The sequence below is a fragment of the Carassius gibelio genome, chromosome A22 (assembly GCF_023724105.1).
Source record: "Carassius gibelio isolate Cgi1373 ecotype wild population from Czech Republic chromosome A22, carGib1.2-hapl.c, whole genome shotgun sequence".
Classification (NCBI taxonomy): Eukaryota; Metazoa; Chordata; class Actinopteri; order Cypriniformes; family Cyprinidae; genus Carassius; species Carassius gibelio.
In genome coordinates, this window is record NC_068392.1 from 3,735,550 (window position 1) to 3,750,858 (window position 15,309).

At 36.3% G+C, this 15,309-nt stretch overlaps 2 protein-coding genes and 1 long non-coding RNA gene across 4 annotated transcripts; 2 read left to right on the top strand and 1 right to left on the bottom strand.

Moving 5' to 3' along the window:
- Window positions 1–4,625: 4,625 nt before the first annotated feature.
- Window positions 4,626–10,472, top strand: LOC127942848 (keratin, type II cytoskeletal cochleal-like). The gene is made up of 9 exons (XM_052538841.1): window positions 4,626–5,238; window positions 6,560–6,768; window positions 6,993–7,053; window positions 7,531–7,626; window positions 8,638–8,802; window positions 9,251–9,376; window positions 9,457–9,677; window positions 9,793–9,839; window positions 10,309–10,472. Exons 1-9 carry the CDS (start codon window positions 4,708–4,710, stop codon window positions 10,410–10,412), a joined length of 1,560 nt encoding a protein of 519 aa, XP_052394801.1. The 5' UTR covers window positions 4,626–4,707; the 3' UTR covers window positions 10,413–10,472.
- On the bottom strand, window positions 9,201–12,929 carry LOC127942906 (uncharacterized). The gene is made up of 3 exons (XR_008149476.1): window positions 12,120–12,929; window positions 9,466–9,657; window positions 9,201–9,302 (listed from the first exon to the last, which is right to left on the bottom strand). It is a non-coding gene; the product is annotated as an uncharacterized LOC127942906 (long non-coding RNA).
- LOC127942891 (cytochrome c oxidase assembly protein COX14 homolog) lies at window positions 11,249–14,797 on the top strand. Of its 2 annotated transcripts, none has more exons than XM_052538906.1 (2): window positions 11,249–11,351; window positions 14,474–14,797. In XM_052538906.1, the coding sequence occupies exon 2, from the start codon at window positions 14,481–14,483 to the stop codon at window positions 14,661–14,663; it is 183 nt and encodes a 60-aa protein (XP_052394866.1). In that variant the 5' UTR covers window positions 11,249–11,351; window positions 14,474–14,480; the 3' UTR covers window positions 14,664–14,797. The 2 variants fall into 2 exon arrangements, with proteins under 2 accessions (XP_052394866.1, XP_052394865.1); XM_052538905.1 differs by lacking the exon at window positions 11,249–11,351 and adding an exon at window positions 13,475–13,578.
- Window positions 14,798–15,309: the final 512 nt, after the last annotated feature.

A 15,309-nucleotide genomic window follows, 5' to 3' on the forward strand; every position in this document is an offset into this window, starting at 1 on the left:
TCGCGAGTTCGGGGCGGGATCGCGAATGATTTGAGTCAGTTCGGGAGTTAAAAGCAGGTTGGCGAATCATTTGAGTCAATTTGGGGATCGCGAATCATTTGAATCAGTTCGCGAGTTCGGGGCGGGATCGCGAATCATTTGAATCAGCTCGCGAGTTCGGGGCGGGATCGCGAATCATTTGATTCAGTTCGGGAGTTCAAAGCGGGTTCTCGAATCATTTGAGTCAGTTTGCGGTTCGTGAATCATAGCTGTATATGGATAGGCATTTTTAACTAATAGTAGCTAGTTCTAATTACGTTTTCCACGCGTGTTTAGGTGTGATATGTGAACTCGTATTTTTTGTTTTAATGATGTGCCTTTTAACAGTATCAAGTATATTCAAAAACTAAAAAAAATTGTGCCTAAAAAGTGCACATATCTAGGCTAATGTAAAGTTACATGATGAAGTCATACTAGTGCGTGTGTGCATTTTGAGTGCGTTCTTTCATTGCATTATTCGGTGTATTCAAATGCATTTATGAATGCATGTGAATGATCACAAAATTCAAGATATGAATGAATGAATGAATAATAGCCTAAAGAACCTTTGTGCCAAAAGGGTTCTTTCTTGTCATTGTAGAGCCTTTTTAGCATAAAAGGTTCTTTGGAGTTGAGTAAAGAATCCTATGGTTCTATATAGAACCCCAATGAACCCTTTTTTTCTAAGAATGTGTTGTCATAACCTTCACCTTGGAGATTGAAAATGTTTCTTTTTTGAGACCCCATGAGCCCAAATTCAGACCCAGAACAATAAAACCCACAGAAGAGGTGGGAGTTCAAAGGAGGAATCTTTATAGCAAACGGCAGGGAGAGGAAAAGTATATATAAGTCATGATCTGCAAGATTAACCACAATCTGATGTGATCCGACCACCTCAGAGAAAACCAGGGTTGAGCTGCTGCAAGAGCTTTTGAAGCACAGCAGCTGTTGTCAAAGAGTTGTCATGTGTTCTGATTGGTGGATGATGATGATGAGTGGATAAAGACTAGAGCAATCAAAGAGTGAGACAGTGATCTGCTCACCTGGTTATGTTCGTGGATGTTTCAATGTGGAAAGCAGTTCGGAATGAAAATATTCATATTTTATTTGTTAACAACATACTTTTCGTACCTTCATTTCAGTAAATGTTATGAATTTAGAGAACTAATAGTAGTGCTGGCGGTGTCATTTGATTTGGATGGGAACTTCAGATTGTGAATCATTTGAGTCAGTTGGGGAGAGCGTGATTCATTTGAATCAGTTCGGGAGTTCGGAGCGGCTTCGCGGATCATTTGAATCAGTTCGAGAGTTTGGAGCGGGTTCGCGAATCATTTGAATTAGCTCGGGAGTTCGGAGCGGTATCACGATTCATTTGAATCAGTTCGAGAGTTCGCGAATCATTTGAGTCAGTTCGGGAGTTCAAAGAGGGTTCGCGAATCATTTGAGTCAGTTTGGGGTTCGCGAATCATAGCTGTATATGGATAAGCATTTTTAACTAATTACGTTTTCCAAGCGTGTTAAGGTGTGATATGTGAACTTGTATTTTTTGTTTTAATGATGTACCTTCTAACAGTATCAAGTATATTCAAAAAAGTAACAAATCGTGCCTAAAAAGTGCACACATCTAGGCTAATGTAAAGTTACATGATGAAGTCATACTAGTGCACGTGTGCATTTTGAGTGCATCATTTCACTGCATTATTCAGTGTATTCAAATGAATTTATGAATGCATGTGAATGATCACAAAATCAAGATATGGGGGTTAGAAAATGTATACATTTATAGTGTGTAATTTATTCATAAATGAACCAGAGTAATGTAAATAAAAGAGAAGCACTCATGTACATTGTAATTTTTTTTTTAATGCAGCTTATTTCTTTTTTCACAAAACATTCTTTTATGTATTTATTTTTTTGTCCGTAAAATTTTTTTTTTTTTTTACACATTTAAACAAACTGTTCTGTACACAACTGAAAGTACTTTTTACAACCATTTACAGCATTGTTTAGGTTTAACATCAGAAAAACACCATCAGTTTGAGCACAGCATTGCCTCCATGTGTTCTGGGGTCTTCAGGAGCATCTCACGCACTTCGGAGGGCCCTTCGTGCACTTCGGAGACCTGAGGCGTTTCTCAATGTCAAGGATACTTCCTTGGTAGGACTGATCCTTCCAAGTCACTTCCTTCAGGGGCTAGGTGAGACTCCCCTTTAGCATACTGAGAACACGTAAATGGAACAGGCTAGCAAGTGCACGTAATTGCGTCATTACGTCAGTGAAAAGGTCCGTTTGAATAACGTTGTAAATGGTATCATTAAATTACTTTGGACAACTTAACTAGTTATTTATAAAAGAAATGCAGATGACGCAACCAATTGTTAAATGACAGGTCCGGTTAAGTTAACCTTTTGTATTTGTATAATTTACAATATCAATACGGTAGTAATTTGTACTGGCATTTAAAATGTCAAACTTTACTTATATTTACTACAGTTATAACAAATGTTTGGTAACGTAAATAAAAACCGTTAACGGTCCGACTACGTTAACGTTCAACATTTTTGAATTCTTGACCTAACGTTAGATAGCAAAGCTGCGCGCATAGGATTGTGGGTGATTTGAGAGCGTGAAGGATACACATATGCATCCTTTCCTGTGTATGGGATATTATTCGAACGAAGGACTCAGTCCTTGGTTGAAATGCAGAGGATCCTCAATATTGGAACAATTCTTCGACGGATGTCAATGACGTAGCATCCTCGAAATACTGGCTTCCGAGGATCCTTCCTTGACGTGGTCTTCGAAGTCCGTGGCCTTCGAAGTGTGCACACTCAACTTTGGGACACAGTTGACAGCGGCAAAAGCGACGCATGCGCTTTTCACTTGTAAAACTCAAGGGTATACGGGTAATGTAGTCTCTGCTCTTGGTGGGACGAATTAGGAAGCGTGCATTGTGAAGGGCGCTCTGAAAAGCGGCAGCGCAGGCAAAGGATTAAAACCTCTATTAAAACAGATGTCCAAATGAGCGTACCGGTACACTAAAAGCACGGAGAGGTGGCGGTACGCTCAAGTGCTATATTCGGAAGTGGCGGTACTGTGTGGTGCGATATAAGAATAGGAACAGAAGTGCAAAATATTGGAACAGCGTTAAACGTGCGTTTTAAATGTTAGAGTACATCAGAATAAAAAAATTTAAAAAACTTGTTTTTTTTGTAACCATTTACAATAATAATACAACCAGAACATCAACTTTTTTTCTATATTATTTCCAGTTAATCAGTATTAAAGGGAGGCAAGTCCTTAATGGCATTAGTTATTGTCAGCTAGTTGAATCTATTTCCCTCTGTGTGTGTATGTCTTAAAAAATGGGTTAATAATTATTAATATTATTTCTTGAGATTTTAGAGTTTGTTATTCTTTCATCTTACATCTGAAAAGTCTTATCATGAGGTGGTGCTCTTATCACGTTTTCTTTTTAACTTGTTTTTTAGGGTTGGGCGATATGCCGATATATATCGGATGGACTCCTTACTCTCAATCGTTTCATATTGTTCTCTATCGTTTATTTCGTGGTGCCGCAAAATACATTGTTTACGACAACACTTAAGCTGCGCATCTAATACACGAGTCGTGAGCATTTTTGCCTGCTTTTTTGGCTCTGAACGATTGCATAAACAGTTATATGCGTGCAAATTCTCGGCTTTGCAAAGTATCCTCATAAGCACAGTCATATAGGTCTTAAGGCAATGTAAACAATTGCGAGAGAAAGCGCTTATGTAACTGTATATTGAATCTGGACTTTGGTGATATATGATTTTGGTCATATCGCCAACCCCTATTGTCTTTAATCAGATGAATGTTAATATGACCTTGCATAACATTTATAACTGTATATAACTACAATAGGACTTCAACATCTATCAAAACAATGTGGCTACCAAACCATCTATCACGATATAAAAATAAATAAATAAATAAAAAAAAATTAAGCAAGCAAAACCCCTACCTGCATTACTTTCCAGTAGGTGGCGCTCTCAACATTTCTTAAACTGCATGACTGCTTGAGGGAACAATATCATGGTTTTGTCTGCTTTCAGTGTTTTTGCTATTCTGGCATATCAAACCAGTAATTTAAAGCAATGCCTCATTTAATATTACCAAATGTCTTTCTGTAAAAATAAACATTTTACATGGAGTTTCTTGGTAAAATAAAATATAAAATGTAATAGCATCTGATAAAGGGCATTTTGCCAGCTAAATGTTAACATTTAAATCCATATATAAAAACATGGTTTTGCTAATAAGTTTCAAATATGTGTGTCAAAACAGTAAGGTAGATCTCTCAACACATCTTTAGTTTAACTAGATATCAGCTGAAGGGAAGAATATCAAGGTTTCGCTTGCATAGAAATATACTGTTGTGTATGAAATGCCTGTAATACTAAACGGGTAATACAAAGTAAAAAAAAAATTAAGCAAAGCAGCACATTGCATTTTACAATTGTCATCTTGTGGAAACTGATACAAAGTTCCTGCTTGATAATGTGGCTCTTAAATATAAAGCACTTGAATGCACACCTCAAACGAATGATATTGTTACAGTTTTTTTGTAAAAAGATTACTACCGGGCATGCAGTATGGGAATGTTGTTGACATGGGCCATATTAAACATTTAGATGAAATAGGAGCATGGTGAAAGAGAGACTGAGAGCGTATGTTCACTGCCGATCAGGTAACTCAGATAAAGCGGACAGTGTGTATGTGTGTCCAATCTCAAACAGGTTTTCCCACAAAAGGAACTCTCCACCCCATCCTGGTTGGACTTTAAAAGCCCAGCCTCCCCACAGAGAGACCATTTCGCTCAGTGCTGTCCACCTGTTCTCATCTGGAACATCTTCCATTGCAGCTCCCCACGGTTTCTCTTGTCCAGCTATGAGTCTGAGAAGCAAGCGCATCAGTTCCAGCAGCTCTGTGAGGAGCAGCGGAAAGATGGGAGGCTATGGTTACAGCAGTTTAAGTGGGATCTCCCTGGGAGCATCTGCCCCGAGCTTCAGCACCAGCTCGGCCTATATGGGACCCCCCATCTCCAGCATCTCCGTCAACAAGAGCCTGCTGGCGCCCCTCAACTTGGAGATCGACCCCAACATCCAAATGGTGCGCACTCATGAGAAAGAGCAGATCAAGTCGCTGAACAACCGCTTCGCCAGCTTCATCGATAAGGTACAGTTTGGTCTCTTGTTCCCAAGGAACATTTTGTAGAGTTTCAGCCAAAAAGGTAGTGGTCTTTGAATGTTAAGACCAACGGAGTGTTGATGGCGATGATAAAGTTTTAATACGATCAACATCCCAAACCTCTAAGGGAAAGGTGATTTGGTAGAGTCACATGAAAACGATAGTTGTGTAGCGTGACCCATTTCTCTCAAGTCTGTAACCTGATAAAAAGCAGGTCAGATCTGACCAAGCCAACTGAAGACAGCACTATGCCAGCGAGTATGAAGGAAGCTTTTGTGTGCTGGGGGACAATGAAACCGAATCCCAGGAGCCCGCTGGACTGTAATCCACACTTCAATCGCACTGAAGTACAACCAAGTCACTGTTGTAGTTTGGGGCAGGGCTGGGTCTTCCAACACGGGTCTCGGGTCGGCTTTTAAAGTGCTTGAAATTAAGGATTTGCGAAGAACCCATCTAGGTCAGTCACTACTCTCCTGAGTGTTACCGTTCAGCTAATGGAGAGTCATATTGCTCTGTTAATGAGTACATCCTGGCAGGGTGGGCATCGCTTAAAGTGGCAAAGGTTTCAGGATGTACAGTGAACTGAAGAGGTCTCAAAGGGCTCTTAAAATGCTAAAATTCCACAGAAGCGGACTCTTTTTTCTTTGTTCTTGCAGAAGCTTGACAAGAAAACTTGAAAGTAAAAATTTGTAGCAAAGCATCAGTTGAAAACTTTAATTAATCTACCCTCATGTTTCTCAAGGATCATTTACATTTACTACAACTTTCCACTATGTTGGGTACAAAGAAATGGGTTCTTTGAGCAGAAAACTTAGGAGTTATTGATGGCATCTGAGGATTCACCTGTAGTTTCAGTTAGCGCTGCAATAATGTTTCTTATAACACTGAATACTGAAATGGATCAGCCATACTGGACTCATTAGTTCTAGAAAATAAACTATATTTTTGTTCCAATTTTTGATACGGTAAAATATTTATACTTATATATATATATATATATATATATATATATATATATATATATATATATATATATATAATTATATACAAAATAATTTAAATAATTTAATATATTTTTAGTATTAAATCAAATATTGAGTATATATTTTATAATAAACTTATATTTATCACAACGTATTAGAACTAAAAACACTCCTTTCAATACAAAGGCCAAAATTTGATGTATATCCTTTCTTTGTATGTCTATTTATATTCCATATGAAAGACGAACCGAATTTTTTTATTTATTATTTATTCATTTTTAGTGAATGAATGAAGAATCAAATGATTTACTGTTATACCTCTACAGGTACGTTTCCTGGAGCAGCAGAATAAGATGCTGGAGACCAAGTGGGAGCTTCTGGAGAGCCAGACCCCGGGCCGCTCCAACGTCGAGCCCATGTTTGATGCTTACATGGCCAACCTGCGCAGACAGATGGACGTGGTCAACAACGACAGGAGCAAGCTGGATGGAGAGCTGAGGAACATGCAGGGCCTGGTGGAGGACTTCAAACACAAGTAATGTATTTAGATCTATGCTACGCATTTGATGAGAGTCTCTCCTGATTGTGAAGCCCCAGCTGCGAATGATTTTCTTCTTAACTTGAACCGACGCAGCTCATTAAATGAATTTGGTTTTAAAAACAACATACGACTGTATTTGCAATAAATGTGTTTAGAACTTAATCTGTGACCACATTCACAGACTGACAGATATCCACTTTGTATTTCCTATGACTCAGATATGAAGATGAGATCAACAAAAGGAACAATCTGGAGAACGACTTTGTGATTCTGAAAAAGGTGCGATGCCTAGAAGTCAGATGTCAAAAATAGTATTTTTACACATTATGAAACACAACAGGTATGACCTCACTGACTGTAATACGGGGTTAGGGCAGGTAACGAGTTAAACAGCTGGACGTCTGGGACCAGGGAAAGTTAAGACTTTCACAACACGTTGAATAAAAGCAGCCCAGGAGAGGAAACAATGAGATGTTTGGGAGGGGTGAAGAGTTAAGCTGCTAAAGTTGAGCCTGAAGGGATCAGATCACCATTGACAAAAGCCTGGGTTGGGACACAGCATTATTTATACACTAGAGGAGATCTGTTTTCGTACTGAGAGTAGCAAGAAGTCAAAGTTGCATATTAAAGATCTACAAGATATGGCTCTTGATATATTGATACAAGTCTTTTCTGGTGCATGTGAGAAGGACGAAACACAAGTCATTAAAAGTTGCAATTGAGAAGAGGAAAAACTGAGTACTGTGTGTCACACAGGATGTAGACTCGGCTTATCTGGTGAAAGCTGATTTGGAGGACAAAGTTGGTGCCCTGACTGATGAGATCAACTTCCTGAGAACCATCTACGATGAGGTGACACACACACACACACACACACACCTTTCAAACATTTGAAACAATATAAACATATTTTAGTTCCCCTCACTCCATAACAAACCCTTTAATTTGAATAGTATTCAGAACAGAACATGAAAAATGTAAGTTTAAAACAAACATAAATTATGGTGGCATTCATTATAAACAATATTTACAATAAACGCCAATACAAACAAATGTATTTAAAGCCAAGTGAATAAATGTAGGCTTACATGCCTTTATGCATGTTTTGTGTGCTTGACTTTAATTGCATAATATAAGTTGCAACATGATTTATAGTCCACAAGCTATACAATACTAATGTTTTGTCTTTAAATCTTTAACAAAACACATGGCCATATAACTGCCCTTACGATAAAGTAGTATACTTCAAGTTTATTTTACTAGGTAGACTTAAGTAAAGTTCAAGTATATTTTTAAGTATACTTTATGTCACAAGTATACAAATATCAGTGTTCTATTAATATACTTGTAAGTGTACTGTTTCAATACTCGTTGGGACTAAAATGGCCCACTTTTTAGTATACTTTAAGTATAAGAGTATCAAACTCAGTATCAAATCTGCTTGTAAACAAAAAAACATTTTTTTCTAGCTTCATGCATTCTTCTGTGCAGAAGATATGTACTAGCGCCCTCTACCCTATAATAATGAAAGCACAGATTCTAGGAGTATAATTTTAAAAAGTATAAGTATACTTAAATGTCATTTTAAGTATATTCCCGAGGAGTATATAAAGCCCATTTCTGGTGAAGTACATAAAAAGTAAACTAAAAGCATATTTTCCTATTTTTGTTTAAAAGAAGTATACTAATAGCACACTTGAATAAACGTATTTTTCATAAGGGTGGTTGGACCAAAAGAAAATATCTAGTTCATTGTGGTGTGTAAGAAATTACATTTTTACATACAAACCTTCCTAACTAGTTTCCACACGGCTAAAAAAATAACTCCCATTAACACAAACTTACCTTGTCTCTCTGGATCAGGAATTGCGTGAGCTGCAGGCAAGCATTAAAGACACATCCGTCATCGTGCAGATGGACAACTCACGAAACCTCAACATGGATCATATTGTGGCCGAGGTCAAGGCTCAATATGAGGAGATCGCAGTCAAGAGCCGTGAAGAGGCTGAATCCTGGTACAAGTCCAAGGTAAACACAAAATGCAAACTTTGTCCCTTGATGAATTGGTTGCATAGAGATTTTTCTCTTAAAGTCATCAGACAATACCCTTTTCAACCTGTGCTTCTGATTGAAAATGGAAACTCAAGTGTCATGAAATGTAGAGCGGGATTGCCTCCATTGGGAATTGGTAGGATAAAAAAAGCTGTTTCAAAGAAAGAGAAAGTCATTACATTTTGATGAAAGATTTTTTCCCTTTGGAATAAGGAATCGTTAACAATGAGACCAGGAAGGTGGATTAAGAAAGTAAGCTTTTCATGTTGACTTAAGGTGTTTTTCTTCATAAAGATTCATAAACATCTAGGAATTCATTTAGTTTAGACGAAACATCTTTCATTATGGCACACACGTCAAATGACTACAGTAAATTGTATCTGACGTACTGAGCTTTTTTATTTTTCCATCTCGTTTTGGTCAGTTTGATCAGATGTCCTCTCAGGCCAGTCAGTACAACGATGAACTGCGAAACACTAAAGGAGAGATCGCAGATATCAATCGCATGATCAGCCGTCTGCAGAGCGAGATCGAGGTTATTAAATCACAGGTGAGAAATGTGCTAAATTAACCACCGCTTTAACCTCAACCTATTGGTGGCTGTTTATCTCAAGGCTACAATTGTTTTAGCGAGCTAACCTGGAGAACCAGATGGCGGAGGCTGAGGATCGTGGCGAGATGACTGTGAAGGAGGCCAAATGTCGTATTAAGGACTTGGAGGAGGCACTTCAGAGAGCCAAGCAGGACATGGCTCGGCAACTCCGTGAGTACCAGGAGCTAATGAACGTCAAGTTGGCGATGGACATCGAGATCGCCACCTACAGGAAGCTGCTGGAGGGCGAGGAGGACAGGTAACACATTAAGTCCGGTTATAGCATGTTGTATTTTACCTAAGAGGGGTGGAACTGTAATCGTTTACATTTACAAATATTGACTGTGTACATTTTTTTTTTTTACCTCTTACAGAATTGGACAGCAGTCCATTGTGAACATCCAGGCTGTATCTAACTACAGTAGGTGTAAATTAACTAATGGGACATTATTAATTACAACAATGTCCACAGAAGACACATACAGTGAGCATCAAATCCAAAATTACGCCATTTACTTTTTTATTATACTGGTTTTGTGTGTAATTTAAAAGGCAGCATTACCATTGTTGCTATTGGTACATTTGGAGATGCTCATGCCCTTTTGATACATCTTGGTCAAAAGGTTTCTCAAAAGTGTTTTCTGCTGGTCCATTACTTTATTAAAAACCCATTACACACCATCCAACCAATTGTCCATAAAAAAATCAAGTCAGTCTTTGTCTGAAAGAGAATATTCAACATCCTATTACAAAAGTAAAATGGGTTACAAATTCCATTTCATGTTGAGTAAAACCCGTTCATCAGCAGCATTTTAAAACACATACAATATAAACTTCATACACAATTTGTATAGAGAAATAAAGCTGCATATTATTGTTTTTCTTCACAGGTTCCAAAGGGGTGAATGGTTTTCAGCAGAACAGCTCTCCATCCCCTAAAATACTGATCAAGACTACTGAAATCAGAAACAACACCAGATTCAGCACTCACTAAAGTGTCAACCAATATATATACATATATATATACATATATATATATATATATATATATATATATATATATATATATATATATATATATATACACATATACATACATATATATATATATATATAAAAATATAAAGCTATACTGTACCTATGACCTACACATACCTATAGACATAAACATAGAAGTAGTTTTCTTTTGTCTTTCTGTGAATCAATGGAAAGAATCGGATAATCATTTTCCTGAAAGAACTTTTTGCATGATTCATATACAAAACTATACAAAACTATATATATATATATATATATATACACACACACACACACACACACACACATATATATATACACATACACACACACATATATATATACATACACACACACACACACACACACATGTATTCAATATAAATATTCTGAAATTAAATGATGATATAACATGAAGTAGTGGAATGTTTTATTCTACAGAATTAAATATTTAAAAGGGATCATTTTGCATCACATGTCTCATTTACTCTTGCAATCCACAATCTGACAATCTCTAGGGCATTAAAAATGGATATCTGTTTATTTACTTATTATTTTGGACACCGTGTTTATCAATATAGGTAGGGGTGCTCCGATCACGATCGGCCGATCGTTAATGCGCATCTCGTCAGTAAAGCCGGTTTTCTAATCAGCGGTTAATTCCATCAGGTGCGTGATTTCTCATAGAGCAGCTGTTACTACACAGAGCCGTTGTTAACTGAGGAGATGGGCCAATAAACGCTGAAAATCAACGTGATTTGCGCATCTTCTCTATTAACAACGGCTCTGTGTAGTAACAGCTGCTCTATGAGAAATCACGCACCTGATGGAATTAACCGCTGATTAGAAAACCGGCTTTACTGACGAGATGCGCATAACGATCGGCCGATCGTGATCGGAGCACCCCTAAATATAGGTATGTACCATAGATATACCTTCAAACTGATACACCATCTGAACAAACAGATCTGATTTCACCACTTTCAAAATGACAGTCCTAAAGATTGAAGATGGGAAAAAATAATTATTGTGTGCATTGTGAACAAAAAACTCAGATTAATCAATGTCTGAACAAAAACTATTTAAAAAAAACCTTCATCAAGATGAAAGGAGATATTTCCAAAAAATAACACCAAAGAAAACATATTCTCAACAGTTTCTTCCTGTAAAACCTGTTTAAATGTAACACATAATTTGGTATTTGGTTACAGGCAAATACCATGGCAAATACACACACACTGGATAGTCAGCGACAATAAAACATGATATAATGATATTCTGCATATGCCCTCAATGCTCTCTGGTATCATTGAGGCTTAGTAAACCCATATAAACATCAACAACACCCTCAGAAAGACCTGTGTTTAAGTAATATTTCAACAGAAGTATAACTAGCTCATTGGTTTCAACTCTAATGTAATCCCAACAATCAGAATAAGAGTAATTTTTTGAGGAAGAGAGAAGCCATTTGCTATGAAAGGGGTTTTCTTTAGCACATTATGGCCATTGCCAATGAGGGTTTAACATTACCTTGAATCAGACACCACATTTCCTCAAAATTACATCCTGAAGAGCTTTTTGTGATGAAAAGCATCATGGTGAGGACACAATTACCACTATAAAGGCCAGAATACACATACCTAGGCCTATTTCATATCCTAATGAAAAGTTTGATAGTTCTTACCTCAAACCTTCAGTTTCGCAGAGGCAAGTTCTCATCCAAAACATCTCCGTTTCACGTACTTACTTTCACAAGATTAATGTGTCCTATTTCATGAAACATCTAGGCCATAAACATATTTATATATACGAAGAAAGCAAACAGCCACTTGACCGTTAAGTTGTTTGTCTGTTAAAGTTTTTGAATTCTGATAGCGCGGTAAGACTTCTGTGACGTTCTGTCGGGAAAAGCGCGCCGATTTCTGATTAATTCTTTTAGATTAATTATAACGATTAATTAATTATAAATAATTAACATTGAATACTTATAAATTATTATCATAAAAATAAATAAAAATATTATAAATAATTCGTTTGGGCGTTATATTCCTTGTATGGTGTCAGTATATGGTTAAGCACAAACGTGTTTTTACTTTAGTATCAAAATGGAGTAGGCCTGTTGCCTTTGTTACATTAAAACATTCAGAGCATATGCCTGAAACAGTTGCTATTAAATAATTAACAACTTGTTAAAATTAGTTTTATACGAAACAATAATTTAGAATTATAAAGAAAAGACAGAGGACACATTTTTAAGAATAATAATACTAACAAAATGCTACAAAAAATGTCTCGCACTCATTTATACTGACTGTCGAACTCATGGCAAACATCACTAGTGCTTCCTTGTGGTTGGTGAATAGAATTACAGTCCGTCAAATTAGGATTGGAGTCTTGTCAATCCATAAAGTCAGTTTGACTGAGGACTGATTTGAACAGATTCATCTTCTGCCCGACAGTGTTGCTCTTTAGTCTTTATCATCATCTTCTGAAGAAAAGAAGATTCTGTCCCATGTTGTAGACTCTTGAATCTTTAAGAGAGATGCATGATTCAGATGCACCCACAAAGTCACATGCAAAACACATTTTGGTGATTAAAACTACATATTTAAATGATATGCTTGATGTTCATATTGAAAACAATCAGGTAATAATATATATATATATATATATATATATATATATATATATATATATATATATATATATATATATATATATATATATTATAGTTAAAAAAAATACTATATATATAAATATATACTATAACCATATTAATTCCAATGATTATAAAGACAATGTTAAATCATCTTATGACCAAATTTATACTGGTTTTACATAATTTCAAAATATGAAGGATAATAAGGCAAGTCACGTGATAAACATGGGGAATGTCCATGTTTGAACACAATAAAGCAGAAACCAGAATTGTATTGCTCACTGCTAAAACATACATTTTCAGAAGATTTATTTTAGAAACCCACAAGAAACCTATGAGCGAAAAACGCTTTTACTACATTTGTCCCTTCCGCTTCGCCATACGTTATGAAAAGAAACTGCGCACTGCGCATGCGCAAAAGTAAATCGCCTGACATTGAGAACAGAGCTGCATTTCCTCGTACTTTGAATTGGAGATTTAATAGGTAAGACTCCACATTTGCCATATTTTATGTGAACGCAGTTACATTAAACGACTTAAAACGTTATTTATGTAGAAGAAATATTAATCAAACCCGTTTTGACCTTTTTGCTGGAAAAAGCAGTTGAGATAATAGAGCTGAGATGCAAACTCATGCTGATGTGTGGTAAAACTGAAGAAAAATATAATTAGTATTCACGAACAAATGGTGCAAGAATACGGCCATGTTTTTGGCTATGTACCATGGTTATACCATAGTATTTTGAATCTATAGCCACGTAAAATACAGATTATAATGATATTATTCATGATATTTCAGATGCTCTTTTTAAAAAACATTTTTTACTTTAAGTTTTACGACAATATTACAACGAAGAAAAAGCAGAACAAAAGACAAGATCAACTTAGTAATGCAACAGATTCAATAATAATAATAAATACGAATAAATAATAAAAGTGCGGCTTATCAAAACAATGAAAGTGCACAGTCTGTATAATACAATAACGTTTAACTGGAAAAAAAGAAGCTAAGAATCAGTCTACGTCTGACAATAAACACGTTCTGTGACATTGCTTAAAAGAGCCCCAAGCTCTATTAAATGAGTTGTTTTCTAACTTTAGGGAAAAGAGCACATCTCTAATCCACTGTGTTGGAGTTGAAGGCTTTTAAGGCCTCACATCTTTGACGTGTATCACTGCTTAGTTTTTTGGTAACTAGAATGCTCTGGAAACATTAGTTTTGGCTACCATGACGTTCCCAGTTTTGTTTTTAGTTGGCCAGGAAAAGTTACAGACGTCAAACATTCTTTTTAGGTTTCAGGAACATTCATATTTAATTCCTAAAAACAATCAAATGGGAACGTTCACCGTTTAATAGGATGCTCCTAATGTTTTCACAGATCTGTCATGCTGAGCGGGAAGCGCATCGCTGATGTGGGTTACAAGCTTGTCTCGGGCTCCATGATGCTGTTGACGGTGTACGGCGGATACCTGTGTGTCCTGCGGGCTCAACGCTTCATGCAGAGACAGAAACAGCTGGAGCTGGCGGCACAGAATGAGAGCGCGGCCTCAGAGACCATTAAAGACTGAAGACACTGGCTGTAAATAACCACACAAAGATCATGTGAAGAAACCCACCTGTGTTCATGACCCTCAAAGAGTTAATTTGCCTTTCTGTGGAGTTCTTATGTGTTGTAATATATTAAATGTCCTTATAAAAATCATTTTTCATCAGTGTTTGTGCATGTCCTGTAGATCTGCAGGGATCTCACACCTATTACCAATTGATTTTACCATGTTTTCCAGGTGTGAAAATGGTTTTAAAAGACTATACGTGATGTTTTAGAGCTGAATATGCATTTAGAATATTATATTCTAGTGTTGTTGTCATGAACTCCACTAAAACTGTTAAAATAGTTTTTGTTAATTAGAATAAACCTGAAATAAAACCAATACTAGTTGGAAAACTTAAATGCATCAGCTTACTGAAAACAAATTTAGGTTGGAGTGCTAAAATTATACTATATCTTAAAAACTAAATAGAAAAATATAAAATAAAACGACTATATTAGTAAACACTATAAAAGTGGGGAAAATATTAAATTAACAGTTTTATTCACCATACCAGTGCTTTTCAACTGGTTTTGCTCCAGGACCTAGATATTATTTAAAAATTAATTTAATTATTATTTGCGTTTAGCATTTACAATGCTCTTTATGATCAGAAAATACAAAT

Excerpts from the sequence above, each read along its gene's own strand:
- LOC127942848 (XM_052538841.1), top strand. The coding sequence starts at position 4,708 with ATGGTGAAAGAGAGACTGAGAGCGTATGTTCACTGCCGATCAGGTAAC. Across the intron at positions 5,239-6,559 it reads TCGCCAGCTTCATCGATAAG|GTACGTTTCCTGGAGCAGCA; the intron begins GTACAGTTTGGT and ends ATACCTCTACAG. Across the intron at positions 7,627-8,637 it reads TGAGAACCATCTACGATGAG|GAATTGCGTGAGCTGCAGGC; the intron begins GTGACACACACA and ends TCTCTGGATCAG.
- LOC127942891 (XM_052538905.1), top strand. The coding sequence starts at position 13,481 with ATGAAAAGAAACTGCGCACTGCGCATGCGCAAAAGTAAATCGCCTGAC. Across the intron at positions 13,579-14,473 it reads TTGAATTGGAGATTTAATAG|ATCTGTCATGCTGAGCGGGA; the intron begins GTAAGACTCCAC and ends ATGTTTTCACAG.